This window comes from Myxocyprinus asiaticus, chromosome 4 (genome assembly GCF_019703515.2).
Source record: "Myxocyprinus asiaticus isolate MX2 ecotype Aquarium Trade chromosome 4, UBuf_Myxa_2, whole genome shotgun sequence".
NCBI lineage: Eukaryota > Metazoa > Chordata > Actinopteri > Cypriniformes > Catostomidae > Myxocyprinus > Myxocyprinus asiaticus.
This window is the reverse complement of record NC_059347.1, coordinates 15404062-15430002: the sequence shown is the minus strand read 5'-3', so window position 1 is coordinate 15430002 and position 25941 is coordinate 15404062. Positions and strand designations below refer to the sequence as shown.

Below are 25941 nucleotides of genomic sequence, written 5' to 3'. Positions count from 1 at the left end.
GAAATGTCCGGGAACTTGCAAGTGCCTTGGTGGAAGAGTGTGGTAACATCTCACAGCATGAACTGGCAAATCTGGCACAGTCCATGAGGAGATGATGCACTGCAGTACTTAATGCAGCTGGTGGCCACACCAGATACTGACTGTTACTTTTGATTCTGCCCCCCCCCCCCCCCCTTTGTTCAGTGACACATTATTCAATTTCTGTTAGTCACATGTCTGTGAAACTTCTTCAGTTTATGTCTTAGTTGTTGAATCTTTTTATGTTTATACAAATATTTACATGTTAAGTTTGCTGAAAATAAAAGCAGCTGAAATTGAGAGGATGTTTCTTTTTTTGCTGAGTTTATGATGTCTGTTTGTCCATACAGTGCAAGTCAATGGGGTCCAAAACGTTCAAGCTCCAAAAAGGACATAAAGGTAGCATAAAGTTAATCCATACAACTCAAGTGGTTTAATCCATGTCTTCTGAAGAAATACGATAAGTTTTGGGTGAGAAACAGACCAAAATGTAACTAATTTTTCATGATAAAAAAATAAATATTGCCATCTGCAGTCTCATTGTCACAATTATGATTTGAAGCCTGATTGCACTTCTCGCTCTTTAAACCTTTATGCTGATTACCTTTATTATGTCCTTTTTGTAGCTTGAATGTTTTGGAAACAATTGACTTGCACTGTATGGACAAACAGACATAATGTATCCTTCAAAATATCTTTTGTGTTCTGCAGAAGAAAGCAAGCCATACGAGTTTGAGATGGCATACGGGCGAGTAAATGATGAAAAAATTGTGTTTAGGTTAACTATTTCTTAACACGAACCAGTTCCTGATTCCCAATCCTAGAAGTGATTAGTTGAACTTGTGCCCTACCTGTTCTTTTTCACACTTCACTCTTTCCAGTTCCATTTTCAAGCTGGAAAAAGACGCTACAGGATGGGAGGAGGAAACAAATGCAGTGTCACATCACATGGATTAGTCAGATACATGTACTCAGTGCATGAGTAACAAGAGGATTAATTTGTTCAAAGATTTGTGCGCTAGTGCTGACTGAGTCAGAATGATCATAGAAAAACTGTGACTTGACACTGAATTCATTAAGACTGTTGCGCATTACAAGAAAAGGGTGTGTGTGAGGGTGCAATTGGCATGAATACTTAAGCCAAAGCAACTGAACAGCATCTCCTCACCTAAGGCTTGGTCAACTGAATCTACACAAGTCACCTAAATAGCACTTATCAGCAATATTAAGGTTGCCACAAAGCAGCGTTGGGAAGTAAACTAAAAGTACAGTGTAGCGATGCCACTATATTATTCCAGTAGCATGACAGCAGTTCACAACAGTGAAGTAACAAGCTACTTTTTCCAACATATGTTTGCACACACAGCTTTCCAAAGGAGCAATCAAAGGTAATAATTCACCCTTTTCATAGACTGTGATGATGCATTTCCATTTTTAATAGTGGCGATTTCTTTTTTTTGTTGGATAGGCAAAAATGTATGGGTAGGCAAAAATTATATTTGTCATGGTCTCCCTTTCACCACTATCGAAGTTTACCCAGCATTCGTTTACTTCCGCTTTCCAAAACCCGGAAGTGTAAAAAAGGGTCCATTATTTTGACAAATTTTGCATAAAAATAAATCATATCATTGTATATTTAAAGGTGCACACAGAAATGTTAGGTTGTTGTGCTGGCTGGTTTAACAGTGGGGTAACATAAATAAAGTGAATAGTATGTGGCTAGACATGCTTGTAGCTTTCCCAATGCTGATATTGAGCTTGCACACAACATTTCAAATGTGGGTTGAAGTTGGGTTGAAAAATGGACATTTAAAGGGCATAACACATACATTTAATTTCTCTTTAAATACAGATCTTGACCCAAGGTCATGTGTAGTTATATTAGTACACAGTTAAATGAAGTAGTACATGGTGACGTGGATGTGATAGAAGAGCAGGCACACACAGTGCTGATGGGTTTAGGGCATGAGTTATTGGTGGTGCCACTATAGACAGACACAACCTAGACAAACACTACAGTCAGGCAGGATTCATACCTTCCAGGATGTCTGAACACAAGTCACCAATGCAGGAGTGGAGGAAAAAAAGACAGTATTGAAATGCCATACATGAGAGGAAGTAGATAAATGGGCTGCGTTATGTATTCCACTGGGTTTCCTAACCTCCTTCAATTACTTTTATCAGTTTTCATGCAAGTTAAATACAAAACAGGGTGAAAGCTTAATTCCTTTTAAAGAAAAGATGCAATTTCATTGCATTTGCCAAACCTTTAAAGATTCACATTTTAAAGCCTCAATGTAATGCCAGTGCAAACATTCTCTGCTGCTGAGAGAAGCTTTTAATCATTCAAGCGAAAAGTGAGCTGTATAACCACAGTCTTATATCATGTATGAGTAGATATACAGTATATCACAGAATCAGTATACATCATCAAGATGTAGTTAACCGACCCAAAATGTTTTATTTTTTACATGACAATGAAGTAATGCATATATTTGTGATAATCCAATGAATTAAAGACCCCATGAGTTAAAAACATTTGGTAGTTTTGTGGCTTTTAGTTCATATCTGTTAGCTTAGTTGATCTATATGCTAGTTGAACCCTAAATGTTGACAAACAAAATGTACTTTTAGCAGATATAAGCATTTCAAATTTAGTCTGTCTCTTCTCAGTCTGCAGAGTAGGTTTTCTGCTTGCCATCGTTTATATTGTGCTGCAGATATACGATGGTATAAATGGTATTTACTAGCTGGCAAATTTTTACTCTTGCATGGTATTTATCTTTATACCGCACTCACCGATCTCTTCTTTACAGCCCTCAATCTCCACCTGTAATGTGTCCTCCAGGTTCTCTTTCAGACACTGCTCTGCCTGAATCTGCTCCTTCAGGAACAATATTTCTGCCTTCAGCTTCTCCTCCAGATGTTCTGCCGCCGTTCTGACTGAAACAATGTCCTCTCTGTACTGCAACACCAGCTGCTGGAGTTCCTGGGTGGAAAACAAAGTATACAACAGTTAGTTCCAGTCCTCGAATTTGATTGGCCGGGCTGTGTTTCAAGAGTGCTAATATTTAGTATAACAGCACTGGGACGCTTCTCTATGTGTATCACTCTGTTTGACAGTTCTTGATTTTAAAAATTTATTAGTATATGGTGAAATTAACATATAACTAAGCTTAATAAATGCTGTAAAAGTATTGTTCATTGCTAGTTTATGTTAACTAATGTAGTTAACTAATGTTAACAAATGGAACCTTATTGTAAAGTGTTACCGATTCATTCCAAAACACAGATTTATTCACGATTGAAACACCACTATTTCAAAACCAGAGTACGTGTTTGATGCTTTGGCTTCTTTTTAGAACTATTTTCACTGGCAACGCATGAAAAAATGCATGAAATAACTGGACAATTTTTGTCTGAAACACAAGTTATTTGTTTGCTGAACTGTTGTAAAATCATGCTGTTGTACTGCACACTGTATCATCATGGCTGTGATTACATGTGGCAGAATCACAGCCCTGCATTCAGAACAATAGCATATTTGCAAGTGTGATATTGTTAATTTATAAAACAGACCTGTTTGTAAAATCAGCTCTGAAATCTGATTGGATGAGTCACATTTGAACCCATTGTAAAAAAGCCGATATCCACACACCTTTGACTGCAAATCAGATGGTTAATGACTTTTCCAGTCATTTTTAACAAAGATTTTAGGATGTTTTTTTTTGTTTTTTTTATTTTTTTTTAGAGATTGCACTCAAAGAGCAATGGCTAGCTGATAAATCTATAAATGTATTCACCTATATATAATATATATAAACTTGTCAGAATTTAACAGATTATTACTAATAATTATTTTAATGAACATTAATGTTTTTTATGAGAAACAGCTTTATTGCCAAGTATGCTTACACATAACAAGGAATTTGTCTTAGTTACAGGAGCTTCCAGTTCACAACTATACAAAAAACAGCAACAAGACTTTAAAAAAAAAAAATTAAAATTGAAAAAAAAAAATAGATAAATATTGAAAAGAAAAAAGTATATATATATATATATATATAAAATACACAATAGACAATATATATATATATATATATATATATATATATATATATATTTATAAACATACACACATACATACACAAACACATACATACATACACATATATGAATATACATACACACATACACATACGTAGTGCAAATCTAAATACAAATTGGTTACATACAGTGCAAGGGAATGTAATGGCAGAAGATGTTGGATGTGTTGGATAATATAAAAAGACTAAACTGTGTATTGCACATTAATTATTGCTCAATGGGGCAGTTTTAACTGTTCATGAGATGGATAGCCTGAGGGAAAAAAATGTTCCTGTGCCTGACAGTTCTGGTGCTCAGAGCTCTGAAGCGTCGGCCAGAAGGCATCAGTTAAAAAAGGTAATGGGCAGGGTGAGTGGGGTCCAGAGTGATTTTTCCAGCCTTTTTCCTCACTCTGGAAGTGTATAGTTCTTGAAGGGGGGGCAGGGGGCAACCAATAATCCTCTCAGCAGTCCGAACTGTCCTTTGTAGTCTTCTGATATCTGATTTCGTAGCTGAACCAAACCAGACAGATATTGAAGTGCAGAGGACAGACTCAATGACTGCTGAGTAAAACTGCTTCAGCAGCGCCTGTGGCAGGTTGAACTTCCTCAGCTGGCGAAGGAAGTACAACCTCTGCTGGGCCTTTTTCACAGTGGAGTCAATGTGTGTCTCCCACTTCAGGTCCTGTGAGATGGTAGAGCCCAGGAACCTGAATGACTCCACTGCTGCCACAGTGCTGTTTAGAATGGTGAGGGGGGTCAGTGTTGGGGGGTTCCTCCTAAAGTCCACAATCATATTTTTTTATCATACTGTTGTTGGCGCAGTTTTATAAAAGCAAAAAGCCACCGTGGGATTTACCAACTATACATTAATAACTATTGTATCTTTATTGATTTACAAAAAAGAAGAAAAACAAATCAGAGCACGCATGATAAATTATCAGCAGGTGTGTAGGAAAAACAACTGAGATACTTAAGAAACAAAATCCCGTTCACTGCTGTTGCTTCTGAATAAACTATTTAATGAATTAATACAATGTTTCTGTCATGTGACCTTCATCAGGTATTTGAAAAAATATAAATATCTTTTTCGCATGACTGAAACGTTTTTTTTTTCCTCCCCTTTTCTCCCCAATTTGGAATGCCCAATTCCCAATGCCAAAGTCCTCGTGGTGGCGTAGTGACTCGCCGCAATCCAGGTAGTGGAGGACGAATCTCAGTTGCCTCCGTGTCCGAGACCATCAATCCGCTCATCTTATCACGTGGCTTGTTGAGCGCGTTACCGCAGAGACATGGCACGTGTGGAGGCCCATGCTATTCTCCGCGGCATCCACGCACAACTCACCACATGCCCCACTGACAGCTAGAACCACATTAAAGCAACTACAAGGAGGTTACCCCATGTGACTCTACCCTCCCTAGCAACCAGCCCAATTTGGTTGCTTAGGAGACCTGGCTGGAGTCACTCAGCATGCCCTGGATTTGAACTCGTGACTCCAGGGGTGGTAGTCAGCGTCAATACTCGCTGAGCTACCCAGGCCCCCGCATGACTGAAACGTTGTATTAAATCATTAAATTGTTTATTCGCAAGCAACAGCTGTGTGTGGGATTTTGTTTCTTGTTTACTTATCTTTACTGATTTGAAATACTTTCTTACTAAGCTGCACACAAATCAGATTGACTGTATCAGAGTGTACATTTGTAAAAGCATGTCTGCACAAACTGGTATATGTTTTTTTTAGCATGTTAACATCGATCATATGAGACTGGGTGTTGTAGTACCTGTACAGTGGTTGGCATGTGAAAGTCCTCTTGCTGTTGCAGTGTCACATGAAGTCTGTGTTTACCCTGAAGACTCTCATTATCTCTCTGCAAACGGTTCAGCTCTTCAGTCACCTGCTCTCTGGACTGCAGCAACACAGCCTGGACACACACACATACACATACCACTCAATGAATTCAACTACAAGGCAAAAATGTTTTCTAAAGAAATGTTATAAAGTAGAGCTTTTAAAGAACTTGGCCGATGAAAGCAATAATAGGAGATTCACCTAGCATTCTTTGGGTAAAAACTGTCAGAACTCTTTCCAGAGCATTTTATTCTAGGGATCTTGTCACACCAGTTCGAACTTTATCACTTAAATGGTTCAACTTCAGATTTCAAACAGATGTGCTTCAAGCAAGCATGGAGACTGAATTTCTTCCTGCCAAGTCTCAGTGCCAACAACTTCTATTTTATGGTCTGATTAGTAAAAAGATTTGAAGTAGCAATTCAAAACGGGACATGATCTAAACAAATATGCTTGCCAAATGGTTTTCAAAAGAAAACAAAGCTATAAGTCAAGATTCTAGATTTTGTTGTATATGACTGTGTGTGGGATAGTTCAAAATTATCTCATAATTTACTCACCCTCATGCCATCCCAGATGTGTATGACTTTCTTTCTTCTGCAGAACAAAAATGAAGATTTTTAGAAGAATATTTCAGCTCTGTAGGTGCATTCAGTGCAAGTGAATGGTGGCCAGAACTTTGTTGCTCCAAAAATCACCTAAAGGAAACATAAAAGTAATCCATATGACTCCACTGGTTTAATCGATGTCTTCAGAAGTGATATAATAGGTGTAGGTGAGAAACAGAGCAATATTTAAGTAATTTTTTACTCTAAATTTCCACTTTCACTTTCAGATGTGAAAGTAAAACTAAACAGGCACCACATGTGACTTTCAGATCAAAAGTGAAAGGTAATGTGGAGATTTAGAGTTAAAAAAATAACTTACATTTTGATACGTTTCTCACCCACACCTATAATTTTGCTTCAGAAGACATTGTGATTCATATGGATTACTTCTATGTTTCCTTTATGTGATTTTTGGAGATTCAAAGGCCTGATCACCATTCACTTGCACTGTATGGACCTACAGAGCTGAAAAATTCTTCTAAAAATAATCATTTGTGTTCTGCTGAAGAAAGTCAGTCATACACATCTGGGATGGCATGAAGGTGAGTAAATGATGAGAGAATTTTCATTTTTGGGTGAACTATCCCTTTAAGTGTGTTTGGTCATACCATCTGGTCATGGGTGTTCCTCTTGGCCTGGCTGAAGGCCTGCTGAAGAGCACTGACCAGAGATTCAGACTCCTGAACTTTCTGCTGCAACTCTGTGATCTGTACAATCAGACAAAATTAATATTACTGAATATGTTTGACTAGGAAAACTAGTAACATTAAGAGCAGTCAATGCATACTTTGCATTTAAACACCTTGGCTGTTCTACAGCCTTGCGAGCTGCCTATGTATGCAGTCATTTTATGCATCATTGGTACATGTGACTTATGTGAAGTTTATTCCAAACCTTTTAGGCCTTAAAATTTAAAACATGTTAGGCATTAAAATTATGTTGCCTTATAAGGTATATTGTTTAGGCCAAAAACAGGACAAAAATAAGGCAGCATCAGATGCATCCTGTGAGGGCAAGGCAATCCAAGAGCGATGCAAGAGTTTTGATTATAACAATCGATAGAAAATTGGTCCATCTAATAAAAACAAACTATTTCATTTTATTGTAGTCATTTAAAGGTGAAGTGTGTAACTTTTAATTTCAAAATACATTCTAATATCCCAATTTATTGTTCACTGACAACTATAAGTAAGCCATTCGTGAGTTTGCCTCCCCCAAATGTATAAACACTGAGCCTCCCAGGCACTATCAAAACATTGATGTTTATATTTCGAGCGGCTCGCTCAGCTCCACCCATCCAGTTCTAGCTCAACCTATAGCATGAGTTTGGGGCGTGGCTACTTGAAGTAAACTGTTCAACCGGGAGAATATGAACGTCCACGGCAGACGTGTTACAGAGGAAACTAAACTTACAGTAGCTTCGCCAAAATTCGAAGACTTGCTTAAAGACATGGAGACAGAAAACAGAGAAAAACCAGAGTGAACATTTACAAGGAGGAGGACTTTGAGAGAATTTTTGAGGTTCAATTCTTGCCGTGTTGCTTCTCTACAAGTAAGCTACACTCTGGTACTGCCACACAAGTTAGCTCATTACTGTCGAGTTTCAGATAAATTAGTAAGATACTCGGAATATATATCGTTACGCTTACTAGTTACCAAGAACTGTCCTACCTCTTGTGCTAGATCCCCCCGCACACCAGCTGCCATTCAATCCGTTGATGTTCTTGGATGAGCCGATTCCTCTGCAATGCTTTCTGTCTGGTGTGTTTGTTATAGTGGTCTTGTTCATTATGATGTTAAACGTTTATCAACTTTTATTTAGCATGGCCTATTTGTTCATAGGGAATCAGAGAGTGCAAAAGGGCGTGATGAGTCTGAGAGGTGTTGGCAAAGGTTGTTTGAAAACATACTTTATTTCTGTAATTCCGTTGGTGCCACTAGTAGCGCAGAAATGACACACTTTACCTTTAAATTATTTGTATGTGTTGTGCATAAGTGTATACACTTTCTAGTTTAGCAACATACTAACATCAAACTGTGAGCTTGTCTTTCATGGGCTTTTTCTGTGGTGCGTGTTAGTGACTGAATTGGAACTGTTGTTATGGGCAACTCTTTTAACAGTGACTTATATGAGGTTCCATTCAAGTTAGGATGCTGCCTTGGAAGGTAGCTGCTTAAATAGACTGTAGATGACAAGGCAGCTCACTAAGCTTTGGAAAATAGCCAGTGTTTGACTTTTCTCCAAGATCTTATATAAACAGAATCTGTCTTCGAGGATGAAACATTGTAAAGATGCAATATTGGCTGCGCTTCACAAAATCTGTCAAAGAGAACGGCTGTACCTTTAAGGTGGTTTCCTCATTGGCCTGTTTGACTGAGTCCTCTAACTCCTGCTTTTCATTCATCGTCCTCTCCAGCTGATCATTTGCTTGTCGCAACATCACCTGCAGTTTCTTTACCTACAGTCATCAAAGGAGGAGTAAACAAAGTTATTTGTCATAATTATGATCCAGACACTATGTCCAACAGATTATCAGCCATATTTTAATCAAGAACACATTATGTATTATTAGAGATTTTACTTTTGAAAGAATCAAAGCTAGGTTCATTGGTCTGAGCACAATCTTTTTATTAGGTGTCTTGTATCGTCTTGATTTTACCGGTATAATAGACACACCTGGTCTCGAGTCTCGGCCTCCTGTCCCTGAATGACCTGCAGCTGTTTCTCATAATTAGAGCACATATCACATCGCCGACCCAGCTTTTTTCCAGCATTCTTCATCTGGGGAGAAACCATAAAAAGTGTTATGAAAGCTATGAAGACACATAAGCCACGTGTGAGAAATCCCCACACTGCTGATTCAAATGGGAAAAGAGATGAATCTGAATACAATGGTCAGAATGTAATACTAGTTTACTGCGTACTGTGTAGTATATACTGTACAATCCACATAGTATGTGAAACAGTACTCATTATGCTACGAAAACTACTGCAGTTTCAAACAGTCAACACACTGGACCAGGCAGGCGCACGACATACAGCATCCTAAAATTCAAAACTACTGTTTTTTATGAACATACGCACACCACCGCTGCCATTCGACGTCTATTGCCGGTGCCCAGTTACGACTTTGGGGGCTATTTATAATTCTGCCACGCCACTAAGCAAAACTCACATTGTGTTTACATTAAATTGTGTTTTTTTCTTATCTGGTGTGCAACCCCCTTAACACTTTCATTAACTCTTCTTAAATCTTAACACACAACACCATTTGTTTTGACAAATCTACTTAATCTGGTTCAGCAGTCCAGACCACTTACAGAATGAAGACGGTTGAGTCAACCAATAAAGGCCATTTCCATATTTGTTACCCCAAAATACTTTAACAATAGATTCAAAGCATCTTTCTGACCTCTTGCTGCAGCAGATTCCACTCGCTCTCGCTGACCAATCGATAGCCGGATGGAGGCTGGTAAGCCGTGTCAGCCGTATGAGAGATGCTGGACAAGAGTGATGCTGTCTCCTCCTGCTCTGGGGTCATGGCCTTAATGGCCTTCTCCTGGTCCTTGGTGAGGAGAAAGTGTCCTGGTTGCAGGGAAGATATGGAGTAGGTGTCCATGCTGTCAAAGCCCCCACAGTCCGCCCCCACGAGAGGACCAAAGTCTGACTCGTCCAGCTGACTGGCTGATTTGGCCTTGTTGTTGTGTCCGCCCAGACCGTGAGGCTGTAGAGCACCTCCTGAAGACCCAAGGCTGTCTGTGGACTGCACCCTCCGAAGGCCGTCCTTAAAAAGGTCAGAGCTATCTGGGCGGCCCGGGGTGTCTGCATCCAGAGAGTGCAAGGAACTGTGGATGCTGTGGCTGAGATGGGACTGCAGACAAAGAGTGAAATATGAAACAAAAAATGCCTCAAATCAGAATATGCTGAAAGATATTTTAATACGTTTCAAGATAACTTTTATTTGTTTCATGTGAGCATGTTTCTGTGTCTAATGCCCCCACAGAGTGCTTGTATTGTTCAATGTCATTGAAAGGTTTCACTAGGCATAACTTATCTCTCAGTTTCATAAATTCAAAGCAATGTGTGAATTTCCATTTTGCCAAATAGTCTGTCCTGACAGAAAGAAAGCGATACATTTAGTGTTGCCGTTGCCATAAAACTTCAATACCCGATAGAGCAAACATGCATGCCAACCAAACGAAAGGGGACAGCAAACATTTTGATCAGTTTTCGCTGTTGGATCAGAAATGCTTCATTGTTTCAATGTTAAAATCATTTTCTCTATCCCAGATTAATATACAGAGACAACTATCAACTATAAGTAACCCATGTTTAGGATAAAAAAAAAAAAAAGGTGTAAACATTGTAGGGCTATTAAAACATTGCTGTTTGTTTGAGCATCCCAACCAGCCAGACACAGCAATACTGGCACAACCAATGGCGTGAGCTATCTTTTTTCTGAACAATGGAAGACAAGTGAGTGTTTTGGAAACCTGTTTGAAAGCTTCTAATTAACCAGTTATTCTGGATGGATGGATGGATGGAGGGATGGGATAGGAATGGATTGGATGTATTGATGGAGTTCAGTTGTAACTCTAATGAGTAATGGGTGAGATACTGATACCTCTTCTATGGAGAGCCCGAGCAGTGAGTCCTCCACTGCCTCAGCCTGGTCTATTCCCTCGTCCTCACTAGCCTCTTTAGCCTGACTCAATATCTCCTTCTCATCCTCCTCCTAAACACATATACAATGCTGGCATCAATGTAAACATTACAACAGGTCCAATTTTGTAACATCAGTAAACCTGATGAAGTACCTGGTCCCTCTTTTTCATTTCCTCCACCTGTCGCAGCTGTTCAGAGGACAGCACACTCTCAATGCACTGCATGTCTCGCATCAGCAGCCGCTGTGACTCCAGGAACTGATCGTTGGCACGCTGCCATGTGTGTTTCAGCTGATTGTGCTGCTGTCGCTCCAATTCCAGCATGTGAACCACTGAAAAAAAATGCCAAATAATTCAAACTGCAGGTCAAACAACTGAAATCAACTGATATTTTACTTGAATGCAAACTCATTAGACCTGTAAACAAATACACAGCAAGTTCCATATGAGACAACCCACATAAAACGATCAACTAAAGCAAGCTCTATGAAGTTATAAAGGTTCTCAGAAACGTTTGCATCACAAAGCAAGATTTTGGTGACGCACCATCATGGAGCTCTTTCCGAAGTTTTTCAGCATCCTCTTGAAGGACAGATTTCTGGGTGTTCAGGACGGCAACATACATCTCTAAGTCTGTTCTGCATGATTTCTCAGCCTCTAGGACGTGATTGAGCTCCTTCACCTGAGAAATAATCAAACATGTTCCAAATCTGATTCTCTAAAATAAAAAACACAAAGTTTCAGAAGCACCATAAACAGAGGCTTTCATGCAACCGTTATACTTTACTACCTTTACAATGCTGATTAAAAATGAACATGTTACGTTTTAAAGTAAATATTGGCAGACTCATCTACAGAAACCAACCTTTCAACTTTATGGCAGAGATAGCCACAGGTTCATCGAATTGCACAAACCATTATATTTTACTTTTACAATAGACTTAAGTCACATTTAATTGAAGTGAAATACAGCAGAGTGGATTTGAACATGGTAAGATATGTTAAATGGAGCTGAGGCTACGGTACTCTTTCTGGTAGGTAAAAGCATAATCAAATTATACAAAATATTTAATAAACAAACACGGAAGGGGCATGTGTTGGGGCAGATTCTGTGGGGTCATTACAGATTGTAATTAGAGGTTGAGCGAAATATCAATTTTACCAATTCATTGGTGCTGATATTTTTTTTATTCCTCCCTGTTTTTCTATGCCTAAAAACCCTTCATCTGGTGAATATACTGTATAGGCTATAAAATGCATAACTTGGTGAATATTTACAAATAAAGCATTGTAATGGAGCCAAGTCTCCGTTACCATAACTGTTTATCGACTAATTCACGATTATTAATGCAAAATGTTATAAAAAAAAAAAAAAAGACATATGAAGCATAGACATTATAGAATGTTTATTTATATAACCTTTATTGATTGTTAAGTTCATGTTGGGTGCTTCTCATTTCCTAAATTGTGCATTCTTGTTTCCTCTCTCCTCTGTCCTCGAGACCGTGACCCAGAAACCGATGAAAGTCCGCCATCATCAAGGACGTATCAATTCTCTAAATGCACCACGTGGAGGTGAGGACAGAGGAAGCTTACAGAGGATGCTTGAGCGAGAAAGCACAGATGCATCCTATGCACGCCGAGGTACTGCAGCTGCCCAAAAATGTGCTCTGAAGTCACGCTGGAGTGAGCAGGATATTCCATTTTACAAATACATCTTGCTTCGATTCCTCCGTCCTCAGTCAAAATCAATGGATGCTTCTTATTTCTTAAATTGTGCATCCTCGTTTCCTTTCCTTCCAACCTTTCCTCATTTCCTAAGAGGGTGGAGCAATGAAACGAGGAAAGGAAGCAAGGAAAGGAAACGAGGATGCACAATATAAGAAATAAGAAGCACCCATTGATTTTGACTGACAGTGTCTATAGAGAAAAGGAAAAAAATATAGTATACCGGACAAAACACAAGCGACTGCTGATAATGTGCCCGTGACAGTAAGGAAAGACTAGACTAAGAAAAAATTTATAAACTTTTTAATAAATAGATTTTTAAAACTAACAGCCGAATAATCGGTTATCAGCCTTTTCCACCACCTTAGTTATCGGTCGACCACTAGCTTTAATACAGACGTAATCTTGATTAATTTGTCCAAGGGTTAATTTGACTAGTTTTCAACTACTTTGACATATTCAAGCAAAAAAATGAGACATAAATGTGTCATATCTAATAATAAAAGAACAGTCTGGCTCTCAGTTCTGCTTTTTGAATTGTCTAACCTTCGCTGCCTCCAGTTCCTTAACTCTGTCTTCTGAGCTTGACAGTCTGGCCTTCAGAGCTGCAATCTCACTCTCCATTGGCATCACTACTGAACGTAGCTTCTCTGCATCCTCCTGAGCCTGGATTAACACAATAAATAGAAAGTTTGTTAAAAGAACCACTACCAACATGATCGAAACACTCTAGCTTTAAGGCACTTTCAGAAAACATAGAGTTTGCAGCACTAAAACAAATCATAATCTCTACTAGGGCTGGGGAAAATATTATTTATGATATATATTGTGATAATTTGGCAGAAAATATATGATTAATACACTCGTCATTTGGCCATTAAGTTTCCTAAAGATGTGGCATCATTACTCAAGTTTCGTATTACCTCCTTGACTGATGAGTAGGCCTGTCGCGATTATTAAATAATCATCTGATTGCGGTTATTTGAGATAACCACGATTATTGTGCACTTCAAATTGCAATCACATTTTAATGCCCAAATAAGGGACATTTAAGCGAATATTCTGTATAAATGCCATCAACGGCGTGTTTGTGTCATTCAGTTGAACTCCGAGTGTCACTGAGCCGCACTGCGGACATCAACCAGAGCAGCTGCTGTCCGGAAGAGAGCATGTAGCGCTTCTCAAGTGCTCTGATGTACTCGCCGTCAGCTGACGTTCGCACCAAACTCCCGCGAAAATATAAACAAACAAATATAAACTTTGATTTTCAATGCAATGCACTCAGGCTTCACTTTAAAGGATCGTGTAATGGCAAATATTCCTGGTCATAACAGGTTCTTATAAGCAGTATTAATGACATACAGTGACACAGAAGAGGAGACGCACGCTTACTCTATTTCTGTGGAGTGATAAAATGATGACATTAAACCTCAGGTTTTGCTTCATGGGAATATCGGGCTGGTGGGTTTAATCAAAGAGCATTAAACACATGTTCACAATAACATGTGAAAGTGGAGAAATTAGGACAGAAATATTTTACTTAATATTTTACAAAAAAAAAATATATATATATATTGTTATTTTTTATTTAAAAAAAATAAAATAAAATATATCAGTTCCAAAACAACAACACTAAAGTTGACCAAAAAAAGGCATCATATAAGTATTTAGAAATATTTTGATATTTAAAACATTATTTTTCATGTCATTCATAAGTTTTTAAAGGCTTAAAAGGAAATCATATATCTCTATTATTTGATTTATATATTTAAAGTTAAATATGTAAAAATGACTTTTTAAGGTGTATGAAGCACACATGCACCTTAAGAAATATGACAATTTATGACAGTTAATCGTTAAAGCCCTAAAAGAGAAACTTAATCATCACAGCCCTAAAACAGACAATTAATAGTCATAATCACAATTATTGCTTTGACAATTAATCGTCAGCCAAAATGTCATAATTGTGACAGCCCAACTGATGAGTATGAGAAAGTGATATTTTAAAAGTTTCTATGATTTTAACTGAAATAGCAAAAACGGTGTTAAAGTTGGTACAGGGTTTCTGCAGGTTCGAAGGAATGAAATGTAAGACTTTTTAAGTCCAAATAAAAGAAAAATTTAAGACCCCTTTTGCAATAATAATACAAATAAAAAAAACACATTCAATAATTCTTTAGCTGGTAAATACAAAACCACTGAGACTACTTGGATGTCTCTGGACATGTTTTTATATATTTTATTGCATTTATGTGTTTCCTTTTTTTAAATAAGTTAATACAACATTAAAACTCTAAATGAATTCATTAAGAATGCATGTAGCCTAAAGTAAGTAGCCTATATTGTGACCCTTCTCTTTAGTCACTTGCCAATAGACCAATGCTTTGGCAACGTCACCGCTTAAGTAAAACACGGAAGTAGTGGCAAAACATGCGTAAATAGTAAACTTTTATCAGATTACGTTGTTGAAAAATGATTCCGAGGGCTCTCGTTGACTGCTGTGGCTTCAAGCCATCAACAGAGCTGACTGGACTGAGATCATTTCAACTCACAACTTTGCAGCAAAAATGTATAGCGAACATGATTACATGTTTGTTATGAGCTCATTTCATTATAGTAATTGTATCGCTAAGAATATGTTTGTATTTATGATGGTTGTGTGTCATACTTTCGTTTAATCGCCTAATCGGTCAAATCTAATGCAACGGTCAGTGGGCTTTCTGCCACCACTTACTGCGCATGCGCTGACATTTTTGTAAACAAGAGGACTGGTCTATAGACCTTATGCACAGTAGCGCCATGTTTGATTTTTAATGGGAATGAAAATGAAGCTGTGAAGGATAGACTTACAGTCTCTTCAATGGCACGAATGGTATAAATCTGTAAAAAACTCCAATATCCCATCTGATTTTCCACAACTCATGTTGTCTGGAGTTTGTTGTCTATGGAGTGTCCTTGAAAAGATATTTTTCCAATGTTTTGTCTGTGGAACGATCCAAAAACACTTTAAACTACAGCCCATTGAAGAGACTGTACGTGTATCCCTCACAGCCTCGTTGTCATTCTCGTCAAATTAAATATGGCGCTGCTGTGAATAATGTGTAGCATGTGTTATATATTTTTTTCTTGGCAGATACCATTAATAAATACTTTAACAGGTAGTTAAAGGGCAGTTCATTTAAAAATCTGTCATCACTGCTCACCCTCGAGTCTGTCTGAATGTTTCTCTGCCGTGGAACAAAAAAGGAGATGTTAAGCAAAACGTTTATTCTCATTCACTGTCACTACATCTTTTTATCATTCAATGTTAGTGAATGGTGACTGAAACTCCCTAATATCTCCTTTTGATATCCACTGAAATAAGAAAGTCATACAGGTTTGCAACAGCATGAAGATAAGTGATGACAATTTTCATTTTTGTGTGAAATGTCTCAAGTAAAAACTCGTCAGTTACCTTAAAAATGGCTGTTTAAAGTTGACAATATGTACTGAAAAAATTAACAGATTAAATTATGAAAGAGAACTGTGCTGCATAATTAGTTATGATGTATATTGATTATATACTAAATATTAAATATATTTTCATATTATGTATATTATTAATATTATAATATTTATATAATTATATTATTATTGTTTTGTATATTATTACTTTTTTTTTTTTTTTAATTGACTGATTCAGATGGCAGAGAAAATACCTGTATATGTCAGATCTAGAGATGGGGATGAGAGATATAACAGGTGTAACTCTGCAGCGGAGTAGTTCTATTAGCTTTACAATTCTTGTCAAAGGTAATGTGAAATAAGGAAGCGCCACGATTTGAAAGGCATCAAAAGACGCTCCAACCTTGAGTGCTTGCAAACTGCAATGTTGACAGCTTTGTCGATTATAAACAGGAATGACAGTGTTAGCGCATCGCTCGCTTACAGAGATACAAAATAACGGCATTTGCATTTCTGATTAACGGGTTTATAGAGGTTTACACATGTGTAACATCGTAAGTTCAGTGAAAATGCGCTTCCCTGTGCATGCTCACACTAAACTCAAGCGTCAGCTGCTAAATAACGGATGCACGAGAGAGAGATTTTTTTGGTTCTGCTGTTTTAAGCGTCTCCTCTATTCACGCCCCAAAATTTAAGACCTCAGCAAACAAAATTTAAGATGTCTTGTAATTTATTTAAGACTTTTTATGGCCTTAAATTTTAAAAAGTAAACTTAAGACTTTTTAAGGACCCGCAGAAACCCTGCTGTTAAGTTCAGTTCATTTCCGGGATTTAAGTTTCAATAATTCTATTCAAAACTCTGGTTCAATGAGTGACAAAAACTGTTAAAAAAGCTGTCCGTGTGGCATTTTTTGGCATATATTAAAATGTTTTAGTAAAATATAATGTAGATACATATTGCTGTTAATTACAATGTATATGTTGTTATAATCGTGCCAATCCATATAAAACAACACATGATAAATTGGCAAAAACCAGCTCATTTAATTCTAAGGGTCAGAGAGGACGATAAAGGGTCATGAAAAACTCAGTTATGACTGTTATGGTGCTAGAAACATTAACTAAAATGATATGAAAAAGAAAAACATAAAATAAAACCTTAAAAGAAATTAAACGACAGAGGTTGACTCTTTCATTTAAATGCATCTGAATTTAGGTCAGGACTTAATGTTGGTCTGAGCGGGCCAAACCTAGGACTAAGAAATGGGTTGTATGTATCACAATGAAAAAAAAACCCATACTTTTTTCATCTCGTTCTCTAAATTCTCCTCCTCCTGTCCCTCAGAGAGACGGCGGCGGAGTTCGGCCACCTCTCGCTCCATCGCCTCACGGTACTGAGCCCACTGAGCACGCTCCTGCTCCAACTTCTGATGGAACTGCACCTTCACCTCACGGTCTGCATCTGATAATGCAACCCAGGATAAACAATTTGCTAAAGCATACTATGGACCCTTTCCACATTTCTGGTTTTAGAACATGCAAGTAAACTTTAGTGCAATAAACCTCTAAAGCAGCGAATAGGTAAGCAAAGCAAATATAATTTTTTCCACTATTACGCTTCCACGACTTGCAAAAAAAGAGGAAAAAATACAAAAGGTGGATTACAGAAGTCAAGAGAAAGATGCCAAATTTACTGTTACTCCACTTATAGTTAAAAATGTTTGTTAGATTGACACTGCTATGAAAAGGGTCCATTCTAAATACGGTTAATGACGTGAAAATGAAATACAGGAATGTGTGGAATGACTAATTTCACTGACGTGACTAGTCTAAAAAAAAACTATCTTCGGAAAACAGTCAAAACAATTGTGTTATGTTACCCATTTAAAATGCTTAATCTATTCTACATCTGACACTAAATTCCGCTGAAAAAGGGCATTTATTTGCGACGCCCTCGCCTTGCATTATCTTCATTGTACATTAAATACAGGACGTGACACGCATTCAACTTTAGCGAAAACAGATTTATTCAAAACAATTGAATGAATAGTGCAGGACCAATAGAGCAATCCTAATAGCCTGTTCTAAACTGAATTAACCAAGCAAAAGTTACTTAACATATTAAAACAGACAGGACATTGTTGAAAATAATTAACAGGTAGGCTAAGTCAAATCTAAGAGATGTGCAGTCGTGCATTAGCCACTGATCTAATATGACAGCTGTTCTGTAAAGAACGTTAACCAATGACAGTTACAATGTAAAAAAATAAAATAAAATAGCTATAGGACAGAAAAAAATATGCCTGTGATGTAGCCTACAATAAACCTAATGTATTCTAAACATGACGTGCACACAGAATAAAAGATAGTTTAACACGTTAAGCAGTTGGCACCTCGTTGAAAATAACTTCCTTAAAAAAAATGGCATTCCTTGCCTAAAACAGTCATTTTCTAGGCTACTTACTCAAAAGCATAGTTTTTTGATGAGCAAAATTAACACATCGACATGGTCCGGTGAAAGACGGGACTTGACTCACCTGAGGCGGCTATCCTGCATGGCAGGAAAAAAAAAACTTACAAGCATGCACAGATTTAAAGAAGACACAAATGTGAAAACATCCCACTTTCAAGCCAACGTTTCGGAAATCCACTTCATGCACCACTACCGAAGTGATTTATATAGCTTCTTTGCTGAGTTTGCTTGTCTAGCGAGAGGACATTTTCCTGCGTGTGCCGCGAGTGAGAGAGGGAAGCAGCATGCGCAGCCTGAGGTGAAATGAAACTTTGTATCTGCTCCAGGTATCCTCTTTTTTCAATAATATTTTATAATTAACTAAATTTCAAATGTGTAACATTAATATGACAGTAATTTAAGTGCAGCCTCTGTAAAAATATAAAGCCAAACGTAAATGTGTAAAAATTTGGAATAGTTTAATGGGGAAAAATATTAACCGACTAGTAATTCCAGTGTTGACTAGCAGCATCAGAACCGTTTAGTCGACTAGTCTCGCACATCCCTACTCATAACTAAGAGAATTAAATGCCCTCATCATTATGAAGATATACACAACCCTGCCTCTTGAAAAAAACTTTATTTACCTTCTAACACTTAGCATGCACAGTATGCATGGAGAAATTATTCTACCTTTCATTATAGCCTGCAGTGACGCCACCTCCTCCTGCCATTGTTGTTTGACCTGGTCAATGGCCTCCTGCTTGGTGTTCTCAGAGACAGTGGCCACCGCTTTGATGGTCTCCATCTCGGCTTTAGCCTCGTCCAACTGGGCCTGCACCCTGCTCAGCTCTGCCTGGGCCTTCTCCAGAGTAGCGGCCTGCTTCTTCAGCTCCTCTGAGAGAACACAAGTACAGATGTTGATGTGAAGTAATTGAGAGGTTCAGGTCTGAATTATTACTCTTTTTCTACATTTTAGAATAATAGTAAAGTTTGTGAATTATGTAGTGACAAAAAATTCAAAAGTACCTTATATTTCAGTTTGGTTAAAGTATACACCTGAAATGCTTTTTAAACAATATTGAAGGAGTTCTCATCCATTAAAAACCTCATTTAAATATTAGTTTTGTAAAGAAATACAGTATTTCATAGACTATTTATGTTTGTCTACAAAACTAATTTTAAATCATAGTACAAGCCTTTAGATTAAAAGGTGTGTCTATTCTTTTGACTGGTAAAATTATACTTTTATTCACTAACAATGCTTTAAATTGATCAAGAATTACAGTAAAGCCATTTATAATGTACAAATGACTATTTCTGTTAAAAAGAAATACTGATTCATCAGCAATCCTCTACTTGCAGCAATGATGCCTTTGGGCATTCTATTAGTCAGTTTATTAACACGTTCAGGTGAAGTTTCATCCCATGCTATCTGTAGCACTTCCCAAAAGTGCACTTGGCTTGTTGTTGTTTTTTTTTTCTTTTTTCTCCAAGACAACTCAACACCTCAAACATAGACTCATCCATCCATGATACTCATCTCTAACCCTTTACCATCCAATCTTTAAGTTCTTTTGCCCATTCTACCCTTTTTCCCTTATTTGCAAGGGTCAAAGGTGGCCTTTTCTTTGGAAGTCTGCGCAAAATGCCAACGTCTTAGTCTTCTCTTCACTATTGCAGATTAAACTGGTGTTTAGCGTGTATGTACTGGTCATTGAAAATGCCAATTTATGACCTGCGAGGGGTCTGTTTCTGAAACTAGAGACTCTGATGTTCTAATCATTAGAGAAGATTCTTAAGTGCCAAATTAGCACATTAGAATAATTCCTTAAGCTTTAGGTGGCACAGTGTTTTCTTATTAGGCTGCAGTATGACTGCTTAAAATGGAGCTTTGCCAAATTGCCAAATGTATTTTTTTATTTTTTTTACATTTGCAGTATTACTTATTAAATATTAATATTACATTTTAGCAGAATTTTTGATCAATTTAATGTCTTCGTGATTCCAAAGTTTTTACATATATTTAGCATTTGTTGATGATTGTCTTCTATTGAAGCCATTCCAGGCCAGCAAAGTTTATAACCCATGTTTTGATGCAATTTAAGACTGTCAAATTAAAATTCTAAATTCGAATTTTAGATTAAAATGTACATTCGAACGCTAAAACTGTGCTTTCGAATTTTGGATGTGTGCCAAACACTGACAATGACTTTAGCCCATTCTTACGCTAAAAAAGGCTAAATGCAGTGCAACAAATAGAACTGAACAGAACGCAGCTGTCTCAAGACGTGTTTATAAAGGCTGAAGTTCTTATAAACTTGACACAGCATCTAGAAAAATACAGCCCTTCTGCATGTGATGCTGAATAAACAATGATACGCAACGAAACAATCAAAGACGTTCATCTAAGGCACGTTTACATTGAAAAACAAATGGTAGACTGGATGGTTGCAAAAGTGTTCGGTGTGAACAGCCCCTTAGGTGGAGGTCTTTGGCCGTTGTGTCTTGCTCTCTTATCAGCGTTTCTCAGATAAATCAACGGATTTTAAAACGCTTTGTCAGGAAAGGGGTTCAATTGGGAAATGTGTGTCTCGAGATCCGTTCTATTTCATTCTGTTGTGCTACGTCTGTTTGAATGGTCCCTGCGCTCATAGGCTGAGCCGCTTCACCACAGAGTTCAGACGAATCGCACTGCTATCTGGGAATAGTGCTACAGTACATACAACTGTAATGAATAAAAAACACTGTGGAATCGCGGTAATTATGAAGCTTGAGTCTGAGATAGTACTGTGGCACCAGTGCAACAGCATGTTAATGAACTGCTTATTGAAGCGTTTTCCCCCATTCCTTTAACTTTTGACTTAACATTTGAGAATGTAAACGACTAAATCTTTTAATTTATTCATTAATTTTATGCACTTAAATTTAAAATGGAATGCTCTTTACTGACAGCCAGGAATGTTCTTTGTAATAAATAACATGGTGCTGTCACAGTTTATTTGTCTTTGCTGGCCCTTCTTGTTTGGATTAAGGAAACAACATCGATTTAAAAATCACCTCCATTTAAAATCCAAATTTATTTAGAATTCTGGTAATATTTAAGGTCAAAAAGAAAAATGGAATTTAGTTTCTCAACCTTGTTGACAGCCCTTAGGCAATTATAATGTGTTATGTGAATAGGTGGTCCTCCAATACTGTCCAAGGTGCATCAGGTCACAAACGTTGAAATAACAAATGCGATGTGGCTGCATCGATTGTTGTTCAGTATTCTGTATCTGCACATCCAGGCATAACAAACACCAAGTATTTATTTTCACTTTAAACCCACACACTAAGCAGAAATGACTTTCTAGAAACAGGCTATATATTGACATAGCTTGTGACATTGGTAAAGAAATCGTAACTGGTCTATCAACACACTGTGTATGACATGTCACCTTCTTTAGACAGATAGAGCTCCTTAAACTTGGCCCTCTTCTGGTTGAACTCCATCTCCAGCTGCTGTTTAAGCTTCAGGAAGTCGGCTCGGTCCTGCTCCTGCTCGAACTCACGCTGCTGTAGAACCCCTGACGGAAGATCACATCACATCAGCGTCACACAGTCATTCACCCACATCTACACCACATCATTGACTACAACTCCTGAAGAGCACTTCAGCTCTTTACTCATGCGGGCACAATGTGAGTAAATAATGAACGAACTGAGACTGGATATTCCAACAACAAAGAGAATGAGGCAACAAAGTTTTAAGAGAGAAAAGAGTGTTGAACTTCTTTGGATTTGACATGGAGATTTATTTTAAAGATCTTTGAGTCTCAAACACTTTCACAACTCAAACATCACCTCACAGCCGTCTTTTGATCTTTGGACTTTTCCACACATACTGCTTTGATTTTGAGTGACAACAGGGCTTTAAAAGTGATGGACTCAATTTCTTGTTTGAAACAGGGTATAAACTCCTAATGATGAAATCATTTAGCAATTAAATAGTTAAGTACAGAAAGTTGTTCAACTAATATGTAAGGAATAATGTACAGTCAGCCAGTTGTTATTGCAAAATAAACACCGACAGGGTGATCGGGTCCCTGACGCGTCAGGGTTTATTTTGCGATAACATCAGACTGACTGTACATTATCCTGCTTATTACACAGCTACTAACCAAATAAGTAAATAAATGGACATAAAGAATGATTTGCGTTTAAATTTAAATGTCCACTACCTTCAACTGTTGAGACCGCTATCATATTGGCTCTTTTACATGATGTCACGACCATCAAATAGGAGGTTTCATAGAATTCCGAGTTACAACTTGTAATTACGTGTCCTACGAAGATGTGAATGCGTTTTACAAGTCAGTATCTCGGAATTACGTTAATTGTGACATGACGATTCATCCCTGGGTGTGCGGTTGTTACTCAGAAATATCAGATCGGATGGCGCCATTGACCAATCAGAATCGAGTATTCCAGAGAGCCTGGTAAAAAAAGACTGATATTTCCGCCAGGCCGATTACTGTAATTAAAATAAATATTCAGCATGCTGCCTGATCTTTATTGCAGTAGCACAGTTGTGTGACTTCTACCAATGTTTGATTGAATCAGAGTCACAGAAGATGTGGACGTAGCTTTAGTCTGAATACTAGCCATTATGCAAGTTGACCAATTCATTTGAACCATTATCAATCAACCAATCATTCTAGAGGAAACACAGCATAGAAGCTAGTGCCATGTCTAGCAAAGCCATATCCAAAGGATCATTTATCTCTAGTCTTGGTTTTTCTGCTGATTAGGCCTCAATACGAGTATTCCTACAAATGCACACCAGTAAAATGCAGCAAAAGTCTTTGTCAGAGATGCAAAACTTGACTAAGCCCAAAGCAACCATGAACCTTCAGGGATTCAAGACGGCTGTGTTATCTGCACTAAGGCTTCACCAAAAATGTAGCTCAACGGGATGAAACCAGTGCCATAAAACATGCATAGCCTGCAACTATAGACATGAAAACATTATGTAATTCATTTTAATGTCATAGACAAAATAAAATAAATTGAAATCCCATTTGAATCACACGTTGAAATCATGCAAGACATTAAATTTATTAAAGTGCCAAAGTGTCTGTGGCCAGGAGCATACAGTACACTAAAAACAAAAAGGTGAGGTCATATGTTATAAATAAATGACATCACAGGGCTATTATACATCAATCTATCTAATCATGGACTGGGTATCTGATTTTGTTTGGGCAAGAATTGTCATGCTTTCAAATTTGATTTATTAAACCAAGTCTACTGCATTATCAGTGTGTTGTTATAAAAGGTACAACATAATAAAATAGGCCAAATGTATGGGGAAGACCACCCTTACAAAAAAGTACTGAGGCTGTACCAAGGTGCAGCGATGGTATTAGATGGTAATACTGTGGTACATGACCAAAAGTCATGCATATGTGGCATTTGTCTCAATACACAACCAATAACAATCAAAAGAAAAGCATTTTAAGGAAGCATATGCATGCAAAACATGCCCTCATCTGAGCAGTCATAACATGCAAGTACCTGAAGACATAATAATCTATGAATCACTTGAAATAAGATCTTGGTCACAGAACCCACAACACAAATATCCCCTGTTAGGGCTTTCGATAGTCTTAGAACACTTTATTACAAACGATGCAAAAGGATTCACAAATAAACAGGCACACAATAGTGATAAGAGTCACTCTTTCTGAGGCTAACTGTCAATCCAGCTGTCATATGCCGACCACACACTGGATGCATCATCATATTGACCATATAAACACCCATTTAGCAGTTCCTACAGATTAACATAACCGACGCTTTGTGCATTTGAAGAATTAGCAGAATCTTAATGACATAGCTTTTGCATTAAAGCCTAATATGAGCGCGTGTTTTATAAACAGACAGATAGATCGATAGATAGATAGAGGTGTCTCGGACAGCTGGGTGACTGTTTGCTGGCTAATCCGTGGACGCACAGGCCGCAGGCCGCAGCACAGTTACATTCACACAAGAACCCTCGCATGCTGCAGACAGACCCTTACCGTCATGTTGAGGCGGCCGGGAGGGTCCCGAGGCCTGCTCGGCCATGGTTTCCCGGGCAGAGTTTAGAAAAGAGGCTCTCTGTAGGTAACCGAGGAGCGCCCTGCAGAACTGCTTACTACAGGCTGAGCAACGTCATTGCAGGAATAATACGCACTGCGCATGCGCGGACCGAATGGGCGGAGCCGTATTCTTTAACTGATAGATTAATTATTACATGGATAAAAATGGGACTATAAACTGTTATCAGTCATTATAATGACAGAGAAACAATGAAAGGTGAAAGTAGGGATTCTCAGTGTAGAAATCAGTGGGCGTTTTCAAACCGGGATGGGTGTTTCTAAACTAACCAATGAAAGTAGGGAATCTCAGTGTGGACATCAGTGGGCGTTTTCAAACCGGGATGGGTGTTTCTAAACTAACCAATGAAAGTAGGGAATCTCAGTGTGGACATCAGTGGGCGTTTTCAAACCGGGATGGGCGTTTCTAATCTAACCAATGAAAGTACGGAATCTCAGTGTAGAAATCAGTGGGCGTTTCCAAACTGGGATGGGCGTTTCTAAACTAATCAATGAAAGTTGGGAATCTCAGTGTGGAAATCAGAGGGTGTTTTCAAACAGGGAATCTCAGTGTAGAAATCAGTGGGCGTTTCCAAACTGGGATGGGCGTTTCTAAACTAACCAATGAAAGTACGGAATCTCAGTGTAGAAATAAGTGGGCGTTTCCAAACTGGGATGGGCGTTTCTAAACTAACCAATGAAAGTACGGAATCTCAGTGTAGAAATAAGTGGGCGTTTCCAAACCGGGATGGGCATTTCTAATCTAACCAATGAAAGTAGGGAACCTCAGTGTGGAAATCAGTGGGCGTTTCCAAACTGGGATGGGTGTTTCTAAACTAATCAATGAAAGTTGAGAATCTCAGTGTGGAAATCAGTGGGTGTTTTCAAACCGGGATGGGCGTTTCTAAACTAATCAATGAAAGTTGGGAATCTCAGTGTGGAAATCAGTGGGCGTTTTCAAACCGGGAA

At 38.0% G+C, this 25941-nt stretch overlaps 1 protein-coding gene across 6 annotated transcripts in view; it reads right to left on the bottom strand.

The window, feature by feature from the left end:
* The window catches only part of LOC127439844 (rab GTPase-binding effector protein 1-like), a 31055-nt gene extending 6000 nt beyond the window's left edge, over nucleotides 1–25055 (bottom strand). The window contains exons 1-15 of one of the 6 annotated variants that reach the window (XM_051696090.1): nucleotides 24916–25055; nucleotides 22291–22419; nucleotides 19544–19747; nucleotides 17700–17860; nucleotides 13501–13620; nucleotides 11773–11908; nucleotides 11380–11558; nucleotides 11187–11297; nucleotides 9975–10433; nucleotides 9239–9343; nucleotides 8904–9020; nucleotides 7170–7268; nucleotides 5886–6026; nucleotides 2818–3007; nucleotides 870–925 (exon numbers count right to left, since the gene is read on the bottom strand). In XM_051696090.1, the coding sequence (XP_051552050.1) occupies nucleotides 870–925; nucleotides 2818–3007; nucleotides 5886–6026; nucleotides 7170–7268; nucleotides 8904–9020; nucleotides 9239–9343; nucleotides 9975–10433; nucleotides 11187–11297; nucleotides 11380–11558; nucleotides 11773–11908; nucleotides 13501–13620; nucleotides 17700–17860; nucleotides 19544–19747; nucleotides 22291–22419; nucleotides 24916–24961 (2253 nt within the window). In that variant the 5' untranslated portion in view covers nucleotides 24962–25055. Of the gene's footprint in view, nucleotides 1–869; nucleotides 926–2817; nucleotides 3008–4217; nucleotides 4883–5885; nucleotides 6027–7169; nucleotides 7269–8903; nucleotides 9021–9238; nucleotides 9344–9974; nucleotides 10434–11186; nucleotides 11316–11379; nucleotides 11559–11772; nucleotides 11909–12645; nucleotides 13147–13500; nucleotides 13621–17699; nucleotides 17861–19543; nucleotides 19748–22290; nucleotides 22420–24915 lie in introns of those variants that run through there. The other 5 variants (XM_051696091.1, XM_051696092.1, XM_051696093.1 and 2 more) reach the window with 5 other exon arrangements.
* Nucleotides 25056–25941: the final 886 nt, after the last annotated feature.